Genomic DNA, 16,670 nt, shown 5'->3' on the forward strand with positions numbered 1-16,670 from the left:
CTCTTCTGATTGGCTGACTGCTTTCTGAATGATTGAATAAAAATAAAGCAGATTTCAGGTAAAACACTAGGAGATACAAAATCCTGTGAGGTTGGATGGTGGGTCCAGGTGGGGTGGGACTGAGAACGGTGACTCCTTTGTTGTGACATCACAAAGTTACAGGAAGTCCTGACAGCTGGTTTTAAGGCTGTTTCTGAATACAGGATTACTTTCACAGTATTAATATAGAACCTAGACCTGATCTATAATCACACTATACATGGACATCTACCTTTATACAATATGTCTATAACTTTAACATTCATATTATGATAAATAATGGTTAAAGTCAAGCTTTATTGCTCTTACCGTTGCCAGTATACAACAACAGACATGTGTTAAGTCCCAACATTGTTACTGTCACATCTAAATAAGAGGGGTTGCATAAAGTTTTAGTATCAAAAGTCAGAAAGCACTTATTCAAAAAACATAGCAAAGCCTGTATTATAAAATGAATCTGTTCCATTCTTTATTATACAGTACAGTACATGTGTCTTTCCAATACTTACAATATGCTACTTATTTAAAGTATCTTAGCACCAATTTATCAGGAAAAAGTTAATACAATTTAGTTAAAGCATTAAAACACCTCTGCACTGGTTCAAATTGTGAATAATTTATCCATATAACTTAAAAAAAAATCAAATCAGCACAAATAGCTAATTTGAATAATGATAGGTGTATGGCCTATATGCATTACAAAATATAGAGCTTTGTGCAGCAACCTGCTATCCCACCCTGTAACACAGTCTATTGGTAACTGTAACAAGCATTTACAAATCAAAGAAACAGCAATATTGATACGGTCGGACTGTTCAATAAACCAGTGACAGAGAAGCAGCTAATAGGTGGATTAAATGGCAAGTCATTCACTCCATTCACTCGTTTGTGACCAAACCTGGTTCTGAACATATTGTACATTTGAACTTCACTGCATTTAAAGATGCTCTCTACCACTTGGCCTACATCTACAAATACATGTTAGTTTTCAAACATTGTTTTTGTTACGTTTAACATCTGCGCTGTTTTAAAATAAAAAATATATTAGTGTGGATGTAGCTACAAATATTTGCCGATTTGCAAATGGTTGATTTAAATCTCAGAGGTAACAGCCACAGTTTTGTTGGTTAGATCGAAAAAAAGACAATGTCAGTAAAGAAAAACCGAAAACACTCATTATTAGTAAATCAGCTAGTTAAGACATGTCAAATCCTGTCTTAGCTAGCTAGTTAGCCTAGCTGACCAGCTAATTTTTAAACCATTTTTTGGTATGACGCAAGCTAGAGGGTCCAGCCTGCTGGATGTTTTGGATTTATTCAGCCATCTCCATGAATTAAAGACAAATATCTCTTTTTCAATTCATGTTTTTCCACTTTTTAAAATGAGCCGATGTAACAGAGGCCACTGTCCACATGTGGCCAAGAGTGAGAACTGCAGGATGCTAATTATTTGCCCCCATAAACTACCAGTCATACCAGACCTAGCACAGCTGTAGCAACATCATCAGCCAAAAAAGTTTATTGGATTTTATTGAGGGTGCATTTTAATGCCGATGAATTAAACATTTCTTATCTTAGATGAAGAATGTGTTATTACATCTTTCAAAAACTATGTAGGTTTGCTTTGATGTAACACATTTAATCACACCTGCCTCTGAAGCCGCTGAGAAATATTGGTCAAATTAAATGATCACATTCTGCTTTACCAACATCCTCACAATGAAGTTGTGTTGCAGCAACAATTTGACATCCGATAGGTAACCTGAGCAAGAGGTGATAAATGTTACTGCGCCCATACTGTGATAACCTGTGACCTTTTGGTCAGATGTAATTTCTTGGCAAGCTCACATAAGATTTTTATACTCGCTCCTTCAAAATTTCCCCTTTTGCTCTTGTGGGTATTGATAAGCTTCTTCATGTTTTTGAAAGGAAGACAAATGTGCAAACTTTTGTGGAGGCTATTTAAATGGTTCTAGATGACCAATATGTCTGAGGTTGGAGAGAAGTGTAATTGGTCCACGAGGGATGTAAGGCAAAAGCGGTTACCACAATGCTCCGGGTCATCAGGATGCAGGGAAGCATCACTCCAATTTTAGGTTCCAGGGGACAAATAAGAAAAGCTATGTGTCTTCAGAGCAGGGCTGAGCTGCCACAGCGTAGGCACTTAATAAGCCTCGCTGAACAGAAAGGAAGTGACACGTTTAGAGAGAGCACTGTGAAACAAGCAGCTTTTCAAGAAAGGTGAACAAAGGCTGCAATTATACCACCTCCTCAAAGCCGTTCACTGCCCAAGTCCATGCATACCTCAGAGAGAGAGAGAGAGAGAGAGAGAGAGAGAGAATGGCCAGAGCCACTTCATTAAACATAATAGTACATATCTGATATTTCTAACTGTCTCAACTTCTGTCCTTTAGACTCAGGTTTAATACACATCCTGTGGATGAACAAATTAACACGTATGACTTATGCATACCGTGTTATTCATTTTAAATGGCTATCATTTTAAAATTAGACATCCCACTTAAAAAAAAAAAAAAACAATTCATACAAAATGGATAGTGTGGGAACTGTATCATATCTTTTTCAGCAAATAATCAGAATTTTTGGAATGAAATCCACCAAATCTCTCCCAAAGCTTGAATTGCCAAGACTCTGCTTTATGGGTTGTGACAGAGGGAATTTCCGCTGCCTCCGGTTTATTCCCAGAATAAAATCTTATTTTCATTTCTGTCTAAATAAATCAAACATGTTTACTTTTTACAAATGGAGCAAAATAACAATTTATGTAAGGGTGGTTATATTTCTGTGCCTGATCTTGGGCAGCAACACGATCCAAAACGAGGCGACATGAGAACACTGCTACCAGCTTGGAGGCAAGAGGCGCATGAATGTGGTCATCCATCACTCTCCACAGTAAGTCATTAACACTCCTCCTAAACAAAATCACTATCGGTATTTGAGACTGTGCCTCACACTGCCTGCCCCCCCCCTTCCCCTTCCAATCAGTGACAACAAAACAGATAATTCCCTTGACTGACTAATTACCAACAGACTGGTAGAAGATCCCCTGTGAGAGATCAATTTAGTGAGCAGTAACTGACAACTGCGGCTTGACGAAGTACAGTGTGGGCTGCGAAGGGTAATTGATGCAAAATGGTTGTGAGGCAGAAGAAAAAAAAAAAAAAAAAAAAAAAAGAGCCTGTGATGCTGACATATTCCTGCAAGAAAACACCTGTAACGCTGTACTTTTGATATAATTACTGATGAAACGATACAATATCAGAATCCCAAATCTTCGCTCCCGATGGGAGTGAAGTGTGAGAGGGAACTGCATCATCCTTGTTATCTCCCTATATATTTTACAGGAAGCATGCAAGTGGGGGGAAAAAACAAAAAACAAACTGTTTAGCTGCCCTCTTTACCCCATATTAACTCTTATAAAGTCCCCCGATGCTCAACCCCCATCCGTCCCAAGCTTCATACCAAAAAAACAAACAAAACAAAGAATCTGACCGGCAGCACATATTGCTTCAGCCCTCCGTACTGAGGTTATCTTCAAAAAGGAAAAGTTCTTGATTCAGACTGACACAACCAAGTTCATAAATACAGCTGGACTTCAAGCTCTTTGTGTCTCTTGTTTCTTAAGTCCCCTTGACGTTTTTGGTGTGGGGTCTTTGTGCCAGGCTGGCATAGTAGGCACACTGGGTGGGGTCGCATTGGCCAGGAGGACCTGGAGGTCCGGGCTGACCGTGGGGACCAGGGTTTCCTGGCTCTCCCTGGACTCCGGCTTGTCCTGGGCTTCCGTCTTTACCGTAGCCAGGCAGACCGGCTGGACCTGGCGCAGACAGAGCAGTAATTAGTGACGGGGTGGAACCAACATAATGATGATGAATGCAGTGAGTAAGAGACCGGTTGTTACCTATCGGGCCAGGAGGGCCATGCTCTCCTCTTTCGCCAATACCGGCATCTCCCTTCTCTCCTCTTGTTCCTTTCTCACCTGAAACGAACAGGAAAACAAAAACAGTCAAAAATGATTTCTACACATTATCAGCCTTCGTTTTTACGAGCATGACTGACAATTGGTTCATGACATATACGATTTCAGGGAATTATGCAACACACTGGGTCATGGACAGAATGAGTGGGAGAGACAGAGATCGAGAGCTCAGTCAGCAGAGACAAGCGCTGTAGCTCTCTTTAGTTCTCCCGTCTTGTAGCTTATATGATTAAAAGTGCAGTAGATGTGCTGGACAGATGGTGAGCGAGTATTGTCTGTAAAGTTTGTCTGGACAGTGAAAAATATGCGAGTAGAAATCTTCTCATTTAACTTTCGCAAAGAAAGAGAAAGTTTGTTTCCCAAAAAGGAAAAAAAGATTATAATGAAATTCTGGCACAAATGTTGTTTCTTCTCTCTTCTATCAGTCTTAAAGGCTACGACACACTGGTGGGTGATCTGACCAAAAGATCATATGACAAATCATGATCTGAATCACAATCTGCTTCCTGTTCCCACTCTGATTTTATTCTGAAAATCCTGAGCAGAAGTTGTGATTCGTATCTTTCTGCCGCTTTGACACTTCTTTAAGATGTTGGTCTCTTCGCCCACAGTGCTGTTTTCTGTTTACTGAGTGTGTCACACACCTCACTCTCCTCTATGTAAGTCAGATCACCCACTCCTACTACTGCGTGATATTGTTCGCTATAAATGAAGGAAGTAATTTCAATGACAAAATTCTCTTGTAGTTGCACCAGTGATTGATTTTGAACCTTAAAATTGCAGGAGACGCCGTGACTCTGTGAAGGAACAAGGTCACACACACACACCCAATAACATTGATATAAGTCTTCGTCCTACCTTTAGGGCCCATGGGTCCTCTGGGGCCTTCCCCTCCATTCTGTCCAGGCATGCCAGGCTCTCCCGGGGGGCCAGATCGTCCAGGATTGCCGTCCTTACCTGGAGGGCCCGGAGGTCCCGGACGGCCGGCTGTGCTCTTCACATGGGCCGGCTGCATCTGAGCCATGAGGTAAGCCAGTTTGGCTGGACGCAAAAGAAAACTGACTTTAATCTCAGAACACTTCTGTTAGATTTGCCCAGATGAACCAAACATGTCTCTTAGATCTTCGGGCGACATCAGAGCCAAACAGAAATCTCCTCCTCACCATCTAATTGTTTTGCCAGCTCCTCCTGGATGAGCCGTCTCATCTGCTCCAGTGATACCGACTCTCCCTGAGACAACAGAGATGTTAATGATTAACTCAATTATTAATATCTAAATCTCACTCATCTGTGAATATTGCTGTGGCATCAACATCGCTTCAAAATCTCATTAATTTTTGCATGGATATGACTCACCCTTGGTCCTGGGATACCAGGGTTTCCTGAAGGTCCTTGTGACCCAGGAGGCCCTATTTCTCCTGGGGGTCCTGACATGCCCATCATTCCTGTGTGGCCCTTTCTGCCTGGGGGTCCTGGGTTTCCAGGCATTCCTGATTCTCCTGAGTGTCCTTTATCTCCCTTTATACCTGGGTCACCCTGGATAAGATATCAGAGGAGTGCTTCAAAATAACTGATGGGTAAGTTACTGAACAATGAGGAATGCATTGAGTGAAGAGTCGAATATGCTCCTTATATACTAAGCATGAATGTAAAGCTGCACAAAAATATTTGTATTTTTTTCTATTGCTATTTACACATTTACAACTTTACCGTTTCACAAAATATACAAAATGACAAACATATGCATGTTAACCATGGACCTAAATTAATCAAATAATTATAATCATATCAGTTCAATAACACATAAATCATTGTGTTGTTCTTGTTCATAATGAAACTGTGTATCATTCAAACATTCACAGCACAGGTTGGTCAGAAGGTATAAAACCTGGAGTCACATCAATGAAGACGGGAGAGCGACTCTGACTTATGAAGAACACTTAAAACATTTTGAGTTTGTTATTGAAAAGCAGCATCTGCTGATGTGAATCAAGATCTCAGCAGAAGAAGGAGGGAGAGCTGTTGATTTGCTGTCCAAACAAAAACCTCTCTGCATGCCTGACGCTTGGCAAAGAGCAGCTTGACACTCCACACACAAAAGACACAGAAGATTACAATTGTTTGTTGGTTATAAGCTGAAGCACGTTGTATTTGTCGGATCAGATCACATTTCATGACCAGCAGAAAACCAGATACTGTACTTACATAACCACCTACTCTTTCTATAAAGTAACATGTTACATTACCCATTCAATATTTACTCCACCACTGGTCTTACACTCCTACATAGCCTCGCACTATTTGTATTCCTGTTTACACTCTGCAGCACCTGACCTATATCTGCATTTGTTTCTCCATGTTTATGTTTATCTTTGTTCACTAGAGATCTGAGTCATATTCCCTTGTATCCGCAAACAAACTTAGACAATAAAGCTGATTCTGGTTCAGATCATGTATTTGTTTACGTCCCTATAGTACTCACCTTATCTCCTTTGACGCCACGATCACCAACTCTGCCCGGCATCCCCTACAAACCAAAACCAGTGGATGTGAGCAAGAAATCAAGTCACAGTAAACGATACGATATGATACGATACGATTCATCAGTGGTCTTAGGAAGTGCTTACCTGCTTCCCCTCGGGGCCCACTGGACCAGCTGGACCCTGGACATCAACATAAAAGTAAGCATTACTGACAGCTGCTCAAATCTGGGATCTGAAATTATTCTTTTAATCAAAACACACACACACACACACAAAAACAAATCTTCCACTCACCGCGGGGCCTTTGGGCCCACTAAATCCTGGTAATCCGGGGTTGCCGGCCTCTCCCTTGTCTCCCCTGAGACCCTGTGAGACAGCAGAGACATGGCTGTTCACATCACATGGCACGCACGTGGCGTACTGTACTTGTAGTCTAAAAGCCTCGCTCATTACTGAGGATTCAGCAAGATTAACATTTAGCTGCAGTTCTTATCAACATGCAGCAGTGCCCTGGATAAAAATCTCATAAACCAATCTTGCGGTGGGACATGCCAGCTTGAAGAGATTAAAATTCATATTTACAAGGGACATGGAGGCCCGAAGACAAGCTGGTTATGGCAGCCGCAGAGTGCAGGAATTTTCTAATGATTGCACAAATTACAGAGCGATTCATGTTCTTTTCCTCACCTCCACTTGTCAAGATTCCTCTGCTTTATTTTTGCTGAAATGGATACTCTTCTCTATCTTCACCACTCACTACACAATCCTTTCTTTGCTTGGGTAAATTTGGTCATCTGATAACATTTTTGGCAACATCTGATCCTGCCTCTAAATACCTTCAGCCTCCGCTAAAAATCACCCTCCATCTCCTCCTCTAACCCTCCCGCATCTGGTTCCTGCCCTCCCCCGTCCTCCGGGCTATTTCTGATGATCTGCTCCCTCTGCCGACTGATATCATCGACTCCTCTCTGATAGCTGGCTGCATATCGTCTGCCCTCCAGTTAGCAACGGTTACTCTCCCTCCCAAGAAACCATCCCTCTGCCCACGGACCAGTGTGCAGGTCCTTCTATTTCTTTCCAAAACGTTCTGTTGCGAATAATACCGACATGTGAAATTACAAAACAAAACAAAACAAAACAAACAACAACAAAACGTCTCTAACTGGTCTCTCAAGATCTCCATCTTTATTCGCTATATTTTACTTCCCTAACAAATGACATCTGTCATGACGACCTCTCGCTCTCCCTCCTCGTCATCTACAGTCCCAGCGTCTCTCTATAAACTCCCTAATCAGCAAACCCTCGCACACTTTAATTAACCTCATCTGTGTGCTGAGCGAAATCGCACAAGTGCATTGAGTACAATGACTCCGATTTCTTTATGAGGACTGTGACAGCTCTTTGAAATGACATGTCACCAGGGCAGAGGCCTTTCTGTGGCCAGTAAAGTGCAAAGCTCATATTTCATAAGTAGCTTTAGCTCAAATAAAATAGATATCTTCATGGGTTTGTGTTAGAAACTTGTTGCCTAACCCTCTGGGATTTTTCTGTATCGGCTTCTTGCTCGGAGTGAGAGTGTCCGACATGAACACAGAGAGAGATTTACGCTCTCACTGGTTTGAAGTGGGCGAAGCTGATTCGTGGAAAGGAGATGTCATGTACTTCTGTGCAAATCACCGGCCTGACAGGTATGTTCCCTCTCCGTGTTACCTGCTGCCTGTTTGATCGTTGTGCAATTTACATGCAGACAGTGTCGCTGAAACACAAATTAACAGCAGCCTGTATTGTTTTCATGGCAGGCTGCGATCGGGGGGGCACATAGTTCTGTTTTCAAGCCGCTGTCAAGCAGGAATGAAGGTCAAAGTGGCAGCAGCTTCTCCAGGCAAAGCTTCGCAGTAAAGGTTTTTCTTCTGTTTTATTTGAGACATTAATGGCTTCGTTCTTTTGGTAAATTCAGGAGCAATTTTCCATCTATTCAATTAAAAGTTAGAGTGCCTGTTAATGCCCGCTCTAAAGATGCTTCATAATATTTACAACACCTACACTCGGCCAGTGGCGCTCCTAGACTCTGGGGGGGCCCCACTCCAGCCCCCCCATGCGGACGCTACAAGAGACTGGCAGAGACTACAAAGATTTACAGTTGTCTCCAAAACGCTGGTTTCTAGTTCGCCTCTCCTGTGCCTCTGCACTCAGCTTCATCTTGGCATGAAGCCTGACACCTCTGAAATTAAGGACAACTTTGACAAAACTGATCTTTTTTTTTCTTCCCCTGAAGCACGCTCCCCTCCCTTCCCTCCCTCCCAGTCTCACATGACCTTGTTTGCAATTCTGCATCATCAGATGATTCAGACCTGACGTCACCACAGACCCTGCATAGGTATTTGTCTACGAAACGTCTGCAAGACGCACAGACCTGCCGAGGGATTTATTGGCCTCGTGCCTCCCGGAGACGGTGAACTACGGCCCGATCTGTTTTGCTCTGAAGTTACTTGACAATAAGTTTTCTCCTGCTGGCAGGAACCTGGTCAACTCCTTTCAATCCTGGCTCACTCAGGGGAAAGTGATGCTCCCACCCCGGTCAGGACAACATTTACTACGATCTTTCGTCACAACATGACAGTTCATCTCTTCTAGAAATACTTCACATCCTCCTATCGCCTTCAGTTACATCCCACATACAGTAACTGTTTCTTCTATCAGCTCTGTTTTCCCTCCTGCCACTCACTCACTTCTCTACTAAAATTGATCTTTCTGTGAAACATAGAATATTTGTCACAGCTTCTACGGCCCTTTTCATGTGTTCCAGTTGTGCGTCATTCACCTGGGAGCTTGTTATTCTGATGCAAAAAGCTTGACAGAGAGAAAAACTGAATTTAAACATTAACTCACTGGAGTTCCAGGGAGACCTGCTTTTCCTGACGGCCCTGGTTCACCTGGCTTGCCCTAGGATGGAAAAAAAAAAAGAAGAAAAAGACAGTATGAGAAAATGGATGGGGAAGGACAGCAAGAGAAATGACTTGAGTGCCACTTTACGTCCATATCTATCTGTCTGCTTGACACTGTGCTGTGTCTGTCTTGTGTTTGTGTCAGACAGCCCTGCCAGAGACTCACCGACTCTCCTCTTGGTCCAATACGTCCCTCTGGACCTGGAGGTCCCATAGAGCCCTGCAAAAACAAACCAGACAGTTTTATCACATCTTCTACATACTGAAAACACTGACTCGTTCATATCTCACCTTCAGGGCACGCCTTCAGGCAAGCATGACCATTTTATAATCTTGACTGAAATACAGCCTGGACTGCAGCAGTGAGTTAACTCCTGTTTTTTTGTGGAGGGAGTAGGAGGGAAACATATTCTGACTTTAGGGGCCTTGCAGTGTGAGAACAGTCTGTCTCCAAACCCAACAGTAAGAGGATGAGTTGAGGTTTTTTTTTTTGGTGAAGTGTTATATCCTGCTACTAAACAAATGGGGGGAATAAAAGTGCTGTGCTCTAAATGTGTATGTTAGAGGGATTTCAGTTTGTCGTTTGATGAAGATGAATGGGATGAAACACAATGTCAAAAGACATAAAACTTAATTTACACAAATACTACTGGACCTTTAGTATTATACAGACGTGATTAATGCTGGAAATGCTGCATTCTGTCCAAAAAATGTTTTAATCTTATTGAGTATTATCAATCAATGGAGGACTGGTTCCAGAAAGGCAAAATAACAATTATTCTCAGGACGTGGGTGACTGAGCCGGGGATGAATGTTATACAGGGAAAACAAGTATTTGCTGCGGAGGCATGTGTGTAACCTTTAGACAGAGAATGCGTAAAGGACAACTGTGTGGATTTCATGCTTTTAAACTTATTGTATACTTTTTTAAAAAATGAATAAAAATCACTTTATTGCACCTTTGTTTTCTCTGTGTGTGTGAGATGAACTGAGGGAAATGCAGAGACTTAAAATACTGAGTTGACTTTTACCTTCCGGGGGTCACAGTTTTGACGTGTATGCAAAGCAGAAAATACAATTGCAAGCCGTGAAAAAACCAAGGGGGCAATTTCCACGTTGGATTCAGGAACATGTCCACCCTCACTTTTCAAAATCCTATTTGTGTCCCCCTGACTTTTATTGTTTCAGGTTGATTTTCTTAATAAACATGTCTCTGGACTTTGGTCTCTTACTGTCCTGCAACCACAGCCCAGAGGGGAGAAGATCTAAGTGGATAGAGGATGTTGAATACACGCTCCTGATTTCCTCAAATCAATAATCTTGAGGAGTGAGTGCTTTGAAAACTTCTTTTTGCCCTGGGTTTTGCCTCTCAGGATACATGCAGGCTTATAGATTAAGTATATTGGGTAAGTATGCAGCTTGAAAGGAATACCACCTAATCAGGGGTTAAAAAACATTTTAAAAACTCTGTAATATCAAATGTACAAGGCTGAACATACCTCCTTCCCAGGTTTGCCGTCACGCCCGAGCGATCCAGGCTTTCCATCTTCTCCCTGTTCGGCACATAAGAAGAAATATAGAGAAACTCAGAGAACTAATTTGAGGTGAGGTTTACTTCATTTCCCCAGAGAAATTTGTCTCGGATCAGAGACGCCGAAACATTTTTGAAGTTTGACCCAATTTTCTTTTTTTGTTTGTTTTATTGCAGTGTCATGCTCTCAAGTGAGAGACTTTACTAATCAATTAAGGACCATGAGATTGAATCATTAGACGATATAGGATTTGTGGTAAAAGACTTACATCTGCATTTTTCAAAATATTCTAATGGCGTTAGCTGAAAATGCATTTTATACATCTTTCACTTCAACTATCATCATTCCTGCAACTATCACTAAAGCTAGAAGATATCGTCATGGTGACAGGAGTATGGGGTGTTAATGAAATGTCTAATTAGTGTAGCTTTTAGCTTGCTAGCTAAAATGTTCCATCTGCTGCCTTAAGCTAGCTAGCCACACAGACCTGTACAAATTCCTACAAAAACATGAACACACCAATCTCATTAAGCCTGAAAAATCATATTTAAAACATATAAAGCATTTAAAAATATAAAGCTTACATTTTCTTAAGCTCCATTTTCATCCACTTTTATGTGTTTTCTTATACGTTTGACCTTTGACTTCCTTTTGAGTCGCTGAGCACAGCATGTTGTGCATATGTCGTGCAATAATGTCTGTATACAATGTATGAACATATATGTGCGCTGTGGTTTGTAGAAATGTTCAAGAGAAGCGTTACAAGTGCGTCGCTGTATTTCTTAAGGGCTGAAATGTTCATATGACGATATATCGCACTTTCTAAGCTAGCTAGTTAGCGTCTGTGCTAAAATAACTTGCTGTGTGAGAGCCGCCTGCAGCGAGCCAACTGTATGACTGACCGGTAAATGTTCTGTTCCTGTTCAGACAATAATAATAATAATAATAATAATAATAATAATAATAATAAAGACAATACTCCTCATTCTGCTGAGTGCGGTTGTCCACACTGTGCAAAGGCTAAATCTGTATTTCTTAGTGTATATACAGCAACAGTTTCCTGGATAATAATGAAAATAATTTGCGTATGACTGACATTTAGTGACAGTAATTATAAGCGGTGGAGAGTAAATCTCAGTGTGTCTATGGAAACTCTTCACTAATACATTGTCTGCTGTCAGTGTGGCCGCGCGGGGGCTTCAGGGCTGAGAGGCTGCCTGTCAGAGTTGTCTGTAATGAGCCGTGCTATTGGTCACGGCGCTGTGGCACCAACCTTTCCTGCGGGTGCGCGTTGTGCGAGAGACAGAGCAGCGGTGGCGAGAGTGATTCTCTTGGAGAAGAAAGTGTGTGGAAAAAGTGCAAGTGTCAGACAACAGGCTTTGACATCGCAGTGCGGCATGCCAAAACACTGACTGTGGCTGTGAACTGTTCCCTGAGCTCCTGCAGCTACAGCTGCTGAGCGGAGAGGGACGGTCACCACCGAATGCTCTTCACCGGTTTTATTCCTTTTGCAGTTTTAAAAATGAAAATGCCACCGTTTTCAAATCCAGCAATGATGATACTGCAAAAATGTTGTCATTTTTATAGTTATGTTCTTATTGTTGTATTGTATATTGTAGGTGTAAAAGTGCTGGAGCCTTAAAATACTATATGTAGGGGCAAAGAGAGAGACGTTTCTCATTTGATAAGGATGAATGGAATAAATGCAATTTCAGGATCATTAATTACATTAAATTGCCAATTATTACATTTGCATATTAAATCAATTTAATGGAGGAAACCAACCCTGTACAGACACCAGAGTTGTCTTGGGTTGTTGCTCCATCATCCAACTGAAAAACTGCAGACTTCATCAAAATAGAGTAAAAAGGTCTGTCACCTAAAATACACAAAACTGCGCTGGGGAAGATTTTCTGCTTTTCCACACAGTCACATTCCCCAAATACCATTTTTTTGCTTACATTTCCAAGGTGAAATGAAACTGAACACTGCTGTCACAAGAAGTGGAAACTTTCCAAATGTCAAAATAAGAGTAGAAGATGAAACGTTGCTGCTTCTTGTCTTCAGATATCTTTGATACATGTTCTTTTTTTTTATTTACCAGAAGTCATTAATTTTAATTGCAAATGCATTGCTTCAATGCGTAGTATTAATATATTTTGATGGACTAAAGCGAGTGAGACAGTTCCAAGTCTCAAAAATGATGTGCTAGAAATTGCTTCATGAATCCAATGCACAGTGTATGCCTGGTCACCATTTATATGTCACCCCCCCCCCCCCCCCCCCCATTTTCCATCACAGTAACAGGTGACAAAGTCAATGGGGCTCCCTGCAGATGCTGAAGCTCATTAGGCAAGAAAATGGAGGCCAAAGAATAAATACTGGTTTTGTGTTTAAGTGCAAACTGACATGTTCAAATACATGGAAGATAATTTGTAGCACACTGACCTTAGATCCTGGAGGTCCAGGTTCTCCTCTGTGGCCTTTAAAGCCCTGCACAGGAGGAGAAAACACAACGAATCAGCAACAACAACTTCTGCACGGCCAACTTCTTCCATCACATCTGTTTACTGGCTGGTCACTTACTGGGAGTCCCCTCAGCCCAGGGTTTCCTGGTGGCCCGAGTTCACCTTGCTTGCCCTGGAAAGAAAATGGAAATGGTTACAGCATCATGTCTTGGCAAATTATACTATCAAATGTATCTAAATATAGACAATGTTTTGCAGTTGGTGTTCAAACTCTATATGGATTATTTCCATCTACTCACAGGTTCTCCTGTTTCACCTTGTCTGCCATCCTTTCCCATCTTTCCAGGCTGACCCTGCAGATCAGCAGATCAAACTGATTGTTTAACATCTTACAATTGCATTCATTACACCACAATAACTGCATATATTCTCATGTATATTCATGATGCTGTACGTCAAATAATATATTCTTACAATCATGCCAGGAAGACCGGGTGGTCCCTGGATTCCTTTCAGACCCTCTTTGCCCTGGTGAAAACAAACAAACAACAGGTCACTGTCACCATTGAGAAAGAAAAGATTAATGGCCACTATTACCACGCAGGCTGACTGACCTACATGCTGGAGGGAGGAGGTTTGTACAATAATGACACATGGGTAATACGTTTTTTGAGGGGAAAGTGCACAGAGTGCAGCCTGACCTTTTCTCCAGGGGGCCCTGGGGGACCAGCGGGGCCAGGCTGTCCATCGTTACCCTGAAGAGGAAAGAGACAGTGTCAGTGGAGGTCACCAGAAATAGAAACCCTGATTATGAGATCAAATCCAAAGAAAAAACATATGTATTTAGACCTATTGGAATTAAAGAAAACTAGCCAAAAATAGTAACTTACAGGTGTACCCATCAAGCCAGCAGCACCTGGATGACCAGGGGGTCCTGGGTGACCCTGTTAATACAGAAAATAGTGATAAAATATAATTAACTTCTTCATACCTGCAAATATTTTGATTAACAGTTCTTTAAACACAGATATAAAGACAGAACTGTGACAGTAAAGTACAAGGCTCAGTCATAAACGTCAAATATACCTTGTCTCCTTTCTCTCCAGGGCCTCCAGGAGTTCCTCGATCACCTTTTATACCCTGTAGTGAAACAGAAAGAAAGATTATATGAGATGTCACATTTCAAGAGGAAAACATCCATCTGAAAAACTATCTGTCAGAAGAAAATAAAACCTTAAAATGTTCCAAAATATTACCACAGAGGAAGATGTAGCAGTGCCTATATTGCTTTGGAAAAACGATTCAATACCTTTTTAATATAGTGTTTCAATATTAAACTTCTCACCCTATTACCTGAACCTTGTGTTGTGAAAAAAAAAAAAAGAAAACCAAGGTGACAAAAGCAACTACTTAGTGTTTGGCCATTTGGGAGCGACAAGCGTGCGGTTAGTGTGCAAACTTGCCTTGCCTCCGTCGGCTCCGGGGGGCCCTTGAGGTCCGGCTGGTCCCGACGGGCCCTGTAATGACACAGCGGAGCATCAGTCTATGTCCAGACAGACAGCACAGAACGCCGTCACCTGGTCCTAATTGCCCACTGCTGCCCCCAGAGGAGGCCGAGCTAATGATGCAGACAGAGCCTCGTACATCCTTCACACAAACTGTGACTGATGATGATAAAAGCAAAGCTCGGACACTCATGCATCACACAGAGCTCATATAGTGGAGAAGCAAGCTTTATAATACCCCTTTAAAGATGAGCAGAGTTATCATAATAGACTTTATATTACAGGAGAAGTGAAGTTATTAACAACAGCGATGGAATATTAATGACTTTGTCCTACTTGGTAACCGTCTTGACCGTCTTTCCCCGGAGGTCCTGTGTGTCCTTTGTCTCCGGGGAGTCCTGGGAGCCCGGGTGGTCCGGGTGGGCCTGCAGGGCAGTCTGAGCAAACATCCTAAAAGACATGTTTGTGATAAAGTGACTGAGTCTCAGCATCCAAACATAAAGTCTTTTCTCATTAACAAGGAGTGGAAACGCTCCTTACCTTCAAATTTAGGTCAGAGAGGTCGGCTGCCTTTCCCTGAGAGAAGGAGAATGAAAGGGTTAATCAATCAGGGAATGCAAATTAGTGGCTCTACTCACAGAACAACATAGGGGGCAAATCCTAGATTACCCTTATATATTTAATATTAAGCTACATGGTCAAAACTACATGGTCCCACGTGTGACAGCTGATAATTCAGTTCAGAAACCTCAAGCATTAAACTGCTGCTGTGACTCCACGCTTCTGCTCTCAGGCTTTGCACCACATTGTGGAACCTGCTGCAGGGATTTTGCTCCAATTCATCCACAATCGCATCAGTTCACTCCAACGCTGATGTTGGGTAATAAGGCCTGGCCTCACAGTCCGTTTTTCCAACTCATCCCAAAAGGTGTTGGATGGGGTTGAAGTCAGGACCGGTCACGTTCTCTCCACACCAAACTGGAACAACCATTTCTTTATGGACTTGTCTATTTGCATGGGGGCCACCGTCATGTTGCAACAGGGAAGGGCCTTCTACAAACAACTGCTACAGAGTTGAAGGCTCACTGTAGTCTTGAATATCACTCCATTAACATTTCTCTTAATTGGAGCTGTGGTTATAATACTAATCAGTCCCATACTTATTTAACATGAACGTCTAGCTGGAGGAAAGGGAGCCTTTAGTTGGCAATTAGGGAAATGGAATATAATTGGAGCTGTGGTTATAATACTAATCAGTCCCATACTTATTTAACATGAACGTCTAGCTGGAGGAAAGGGAGCCTTTAGTTGGCAATTAGGGAAATGGAATAAACAATAAATTAGCTTTCAAGCAGAAGCAAACAAACACCTTATCAGTCATTAGAGACACACAGCTACAGATGCACATAAGCATTTTGAGAGAAAACATCTTATGAGTATAAACATTTGAGTTTAAATGTCTCCTATAAGGTCCTTGGATTTAAAGCAACCAGTCAAGCAGCTCGATATCACAAATCATAGATTCGCCTGAAGGGGCTTTAACCACTAAATGGTCACAAAATTTGCACTTTGTCAATGGTGTTTTGGTTTACTCATGTATCATCTTCGAGCGGCCGTTTGTGAGTTTTCCCCGCCGCCTAACGTGGCTTGTGGTGGTTGGTGATTGTCGCTCGACAAGAACGTCCACCATCTTTGCGTTCAC

The 16,670-nt window shown here is 41.9% G+C and overlaps 1 protein-coding gene across 3 annotated transcripts in view; it reads right to left on the reverse strand.

Moving 5' to 3' along the window:
• Positions 1-483: 483 nt before the first annotated feature.
• Positions 484-16,670, reverse strand: part of col22a1 (collagen, type XXII, alpha 1) — a 56,895-nt gene continuing 40,708 nt past the window's right edge. For all 3 annotated transcript variants that reach the window (XM_087173775.1, XM_023405603.2, XM_087173776.1), the window contains 21 exons: positions 15,509-15,544; positions 15,305-15,418; positions 14,927-14,980; positions 14,550-14,603; positions 14,354-14,407; positions 14,165-14,218; positions 13,938-13,991; positions 13,763-13,816; positions 13,582-13,635; positions 13,444-13,488; positions 10,963-11,016; positions 9,630-9,683; positions 9,408-9,461; positions 6,813-6,884; positions 6,663-6,698; positions 6,518-6,562; positions 5,392-5,571; positions 5,199-5,265; positions 4,894-5,076; positions 3,958-4,035; positions 484-3,873 (listed from right to left, as the gene is read on the reverse strand). In XM_087173775.1, coding sequence (XP_087029901.1) covers positions 3,680-3,873; positions 3,958-4,035; positions 4,894-5,076; positions 5,199-5,265; positions 5,392-5,571; positions 6,518-6,562; positions 6,663-6,698; positions 6,813-6,884; positions 9,408-9,461; positions 9,630-9,683; positions 10,963-11,016; positions 13,444-13,488; positions 13,582-13,635; positions 13,763-13,816; positions 13,938-13,991; positions 14,165-14,218; positions 14,354-14,407; positions 14,550-14,603; positions 14,927-14,980; positions 15,305-15,418; positions 15,509-15,544 — 1,590 coding nt within the window. In that variant the 3' untranslated portion in view covers positions 484-3,679. The remainder of the gene's footprint in view (positions 3,874-3,957; positions 4,036-4,893; positions 5,077-5,198; positions 5,266-5,391; positions 5,572-6,517; positions 6,563-6,662; positions 6,699-6,812; positions 6,885-9,407; positions 9,462-9,629; positions 9,684-10,962; positions 11,017-13,443; positions 13,489-13,581; positions 13,636-13,762; positions 13,817-13,937; positions 13,992-14,164; positions 14,219-14,353; positions 14,408-14,549; positions 14,604-14,926; positions 14,981-15,304; positions 15,419-15,508; positions 15,545-16,670) is intronic.

Source organism: Seriola lalandi, unplaced genomic scaffold (assembly GCF_002814215.2).
Source record: "Seriola lalandi dorsalis isolate HSWRI2012SDOR001 ecotype SW California unplaced genomic scaffold, Sedor1 jcf7180002054280, whole genome shotgun sequence".
NCBI classification, from domain to species: domain Eukaryota; kingdom Metazoa; phylum Chordata; class Actinopteri; order Carangiformes; family Carangidae; genus Seriola; species Seriola lalandi.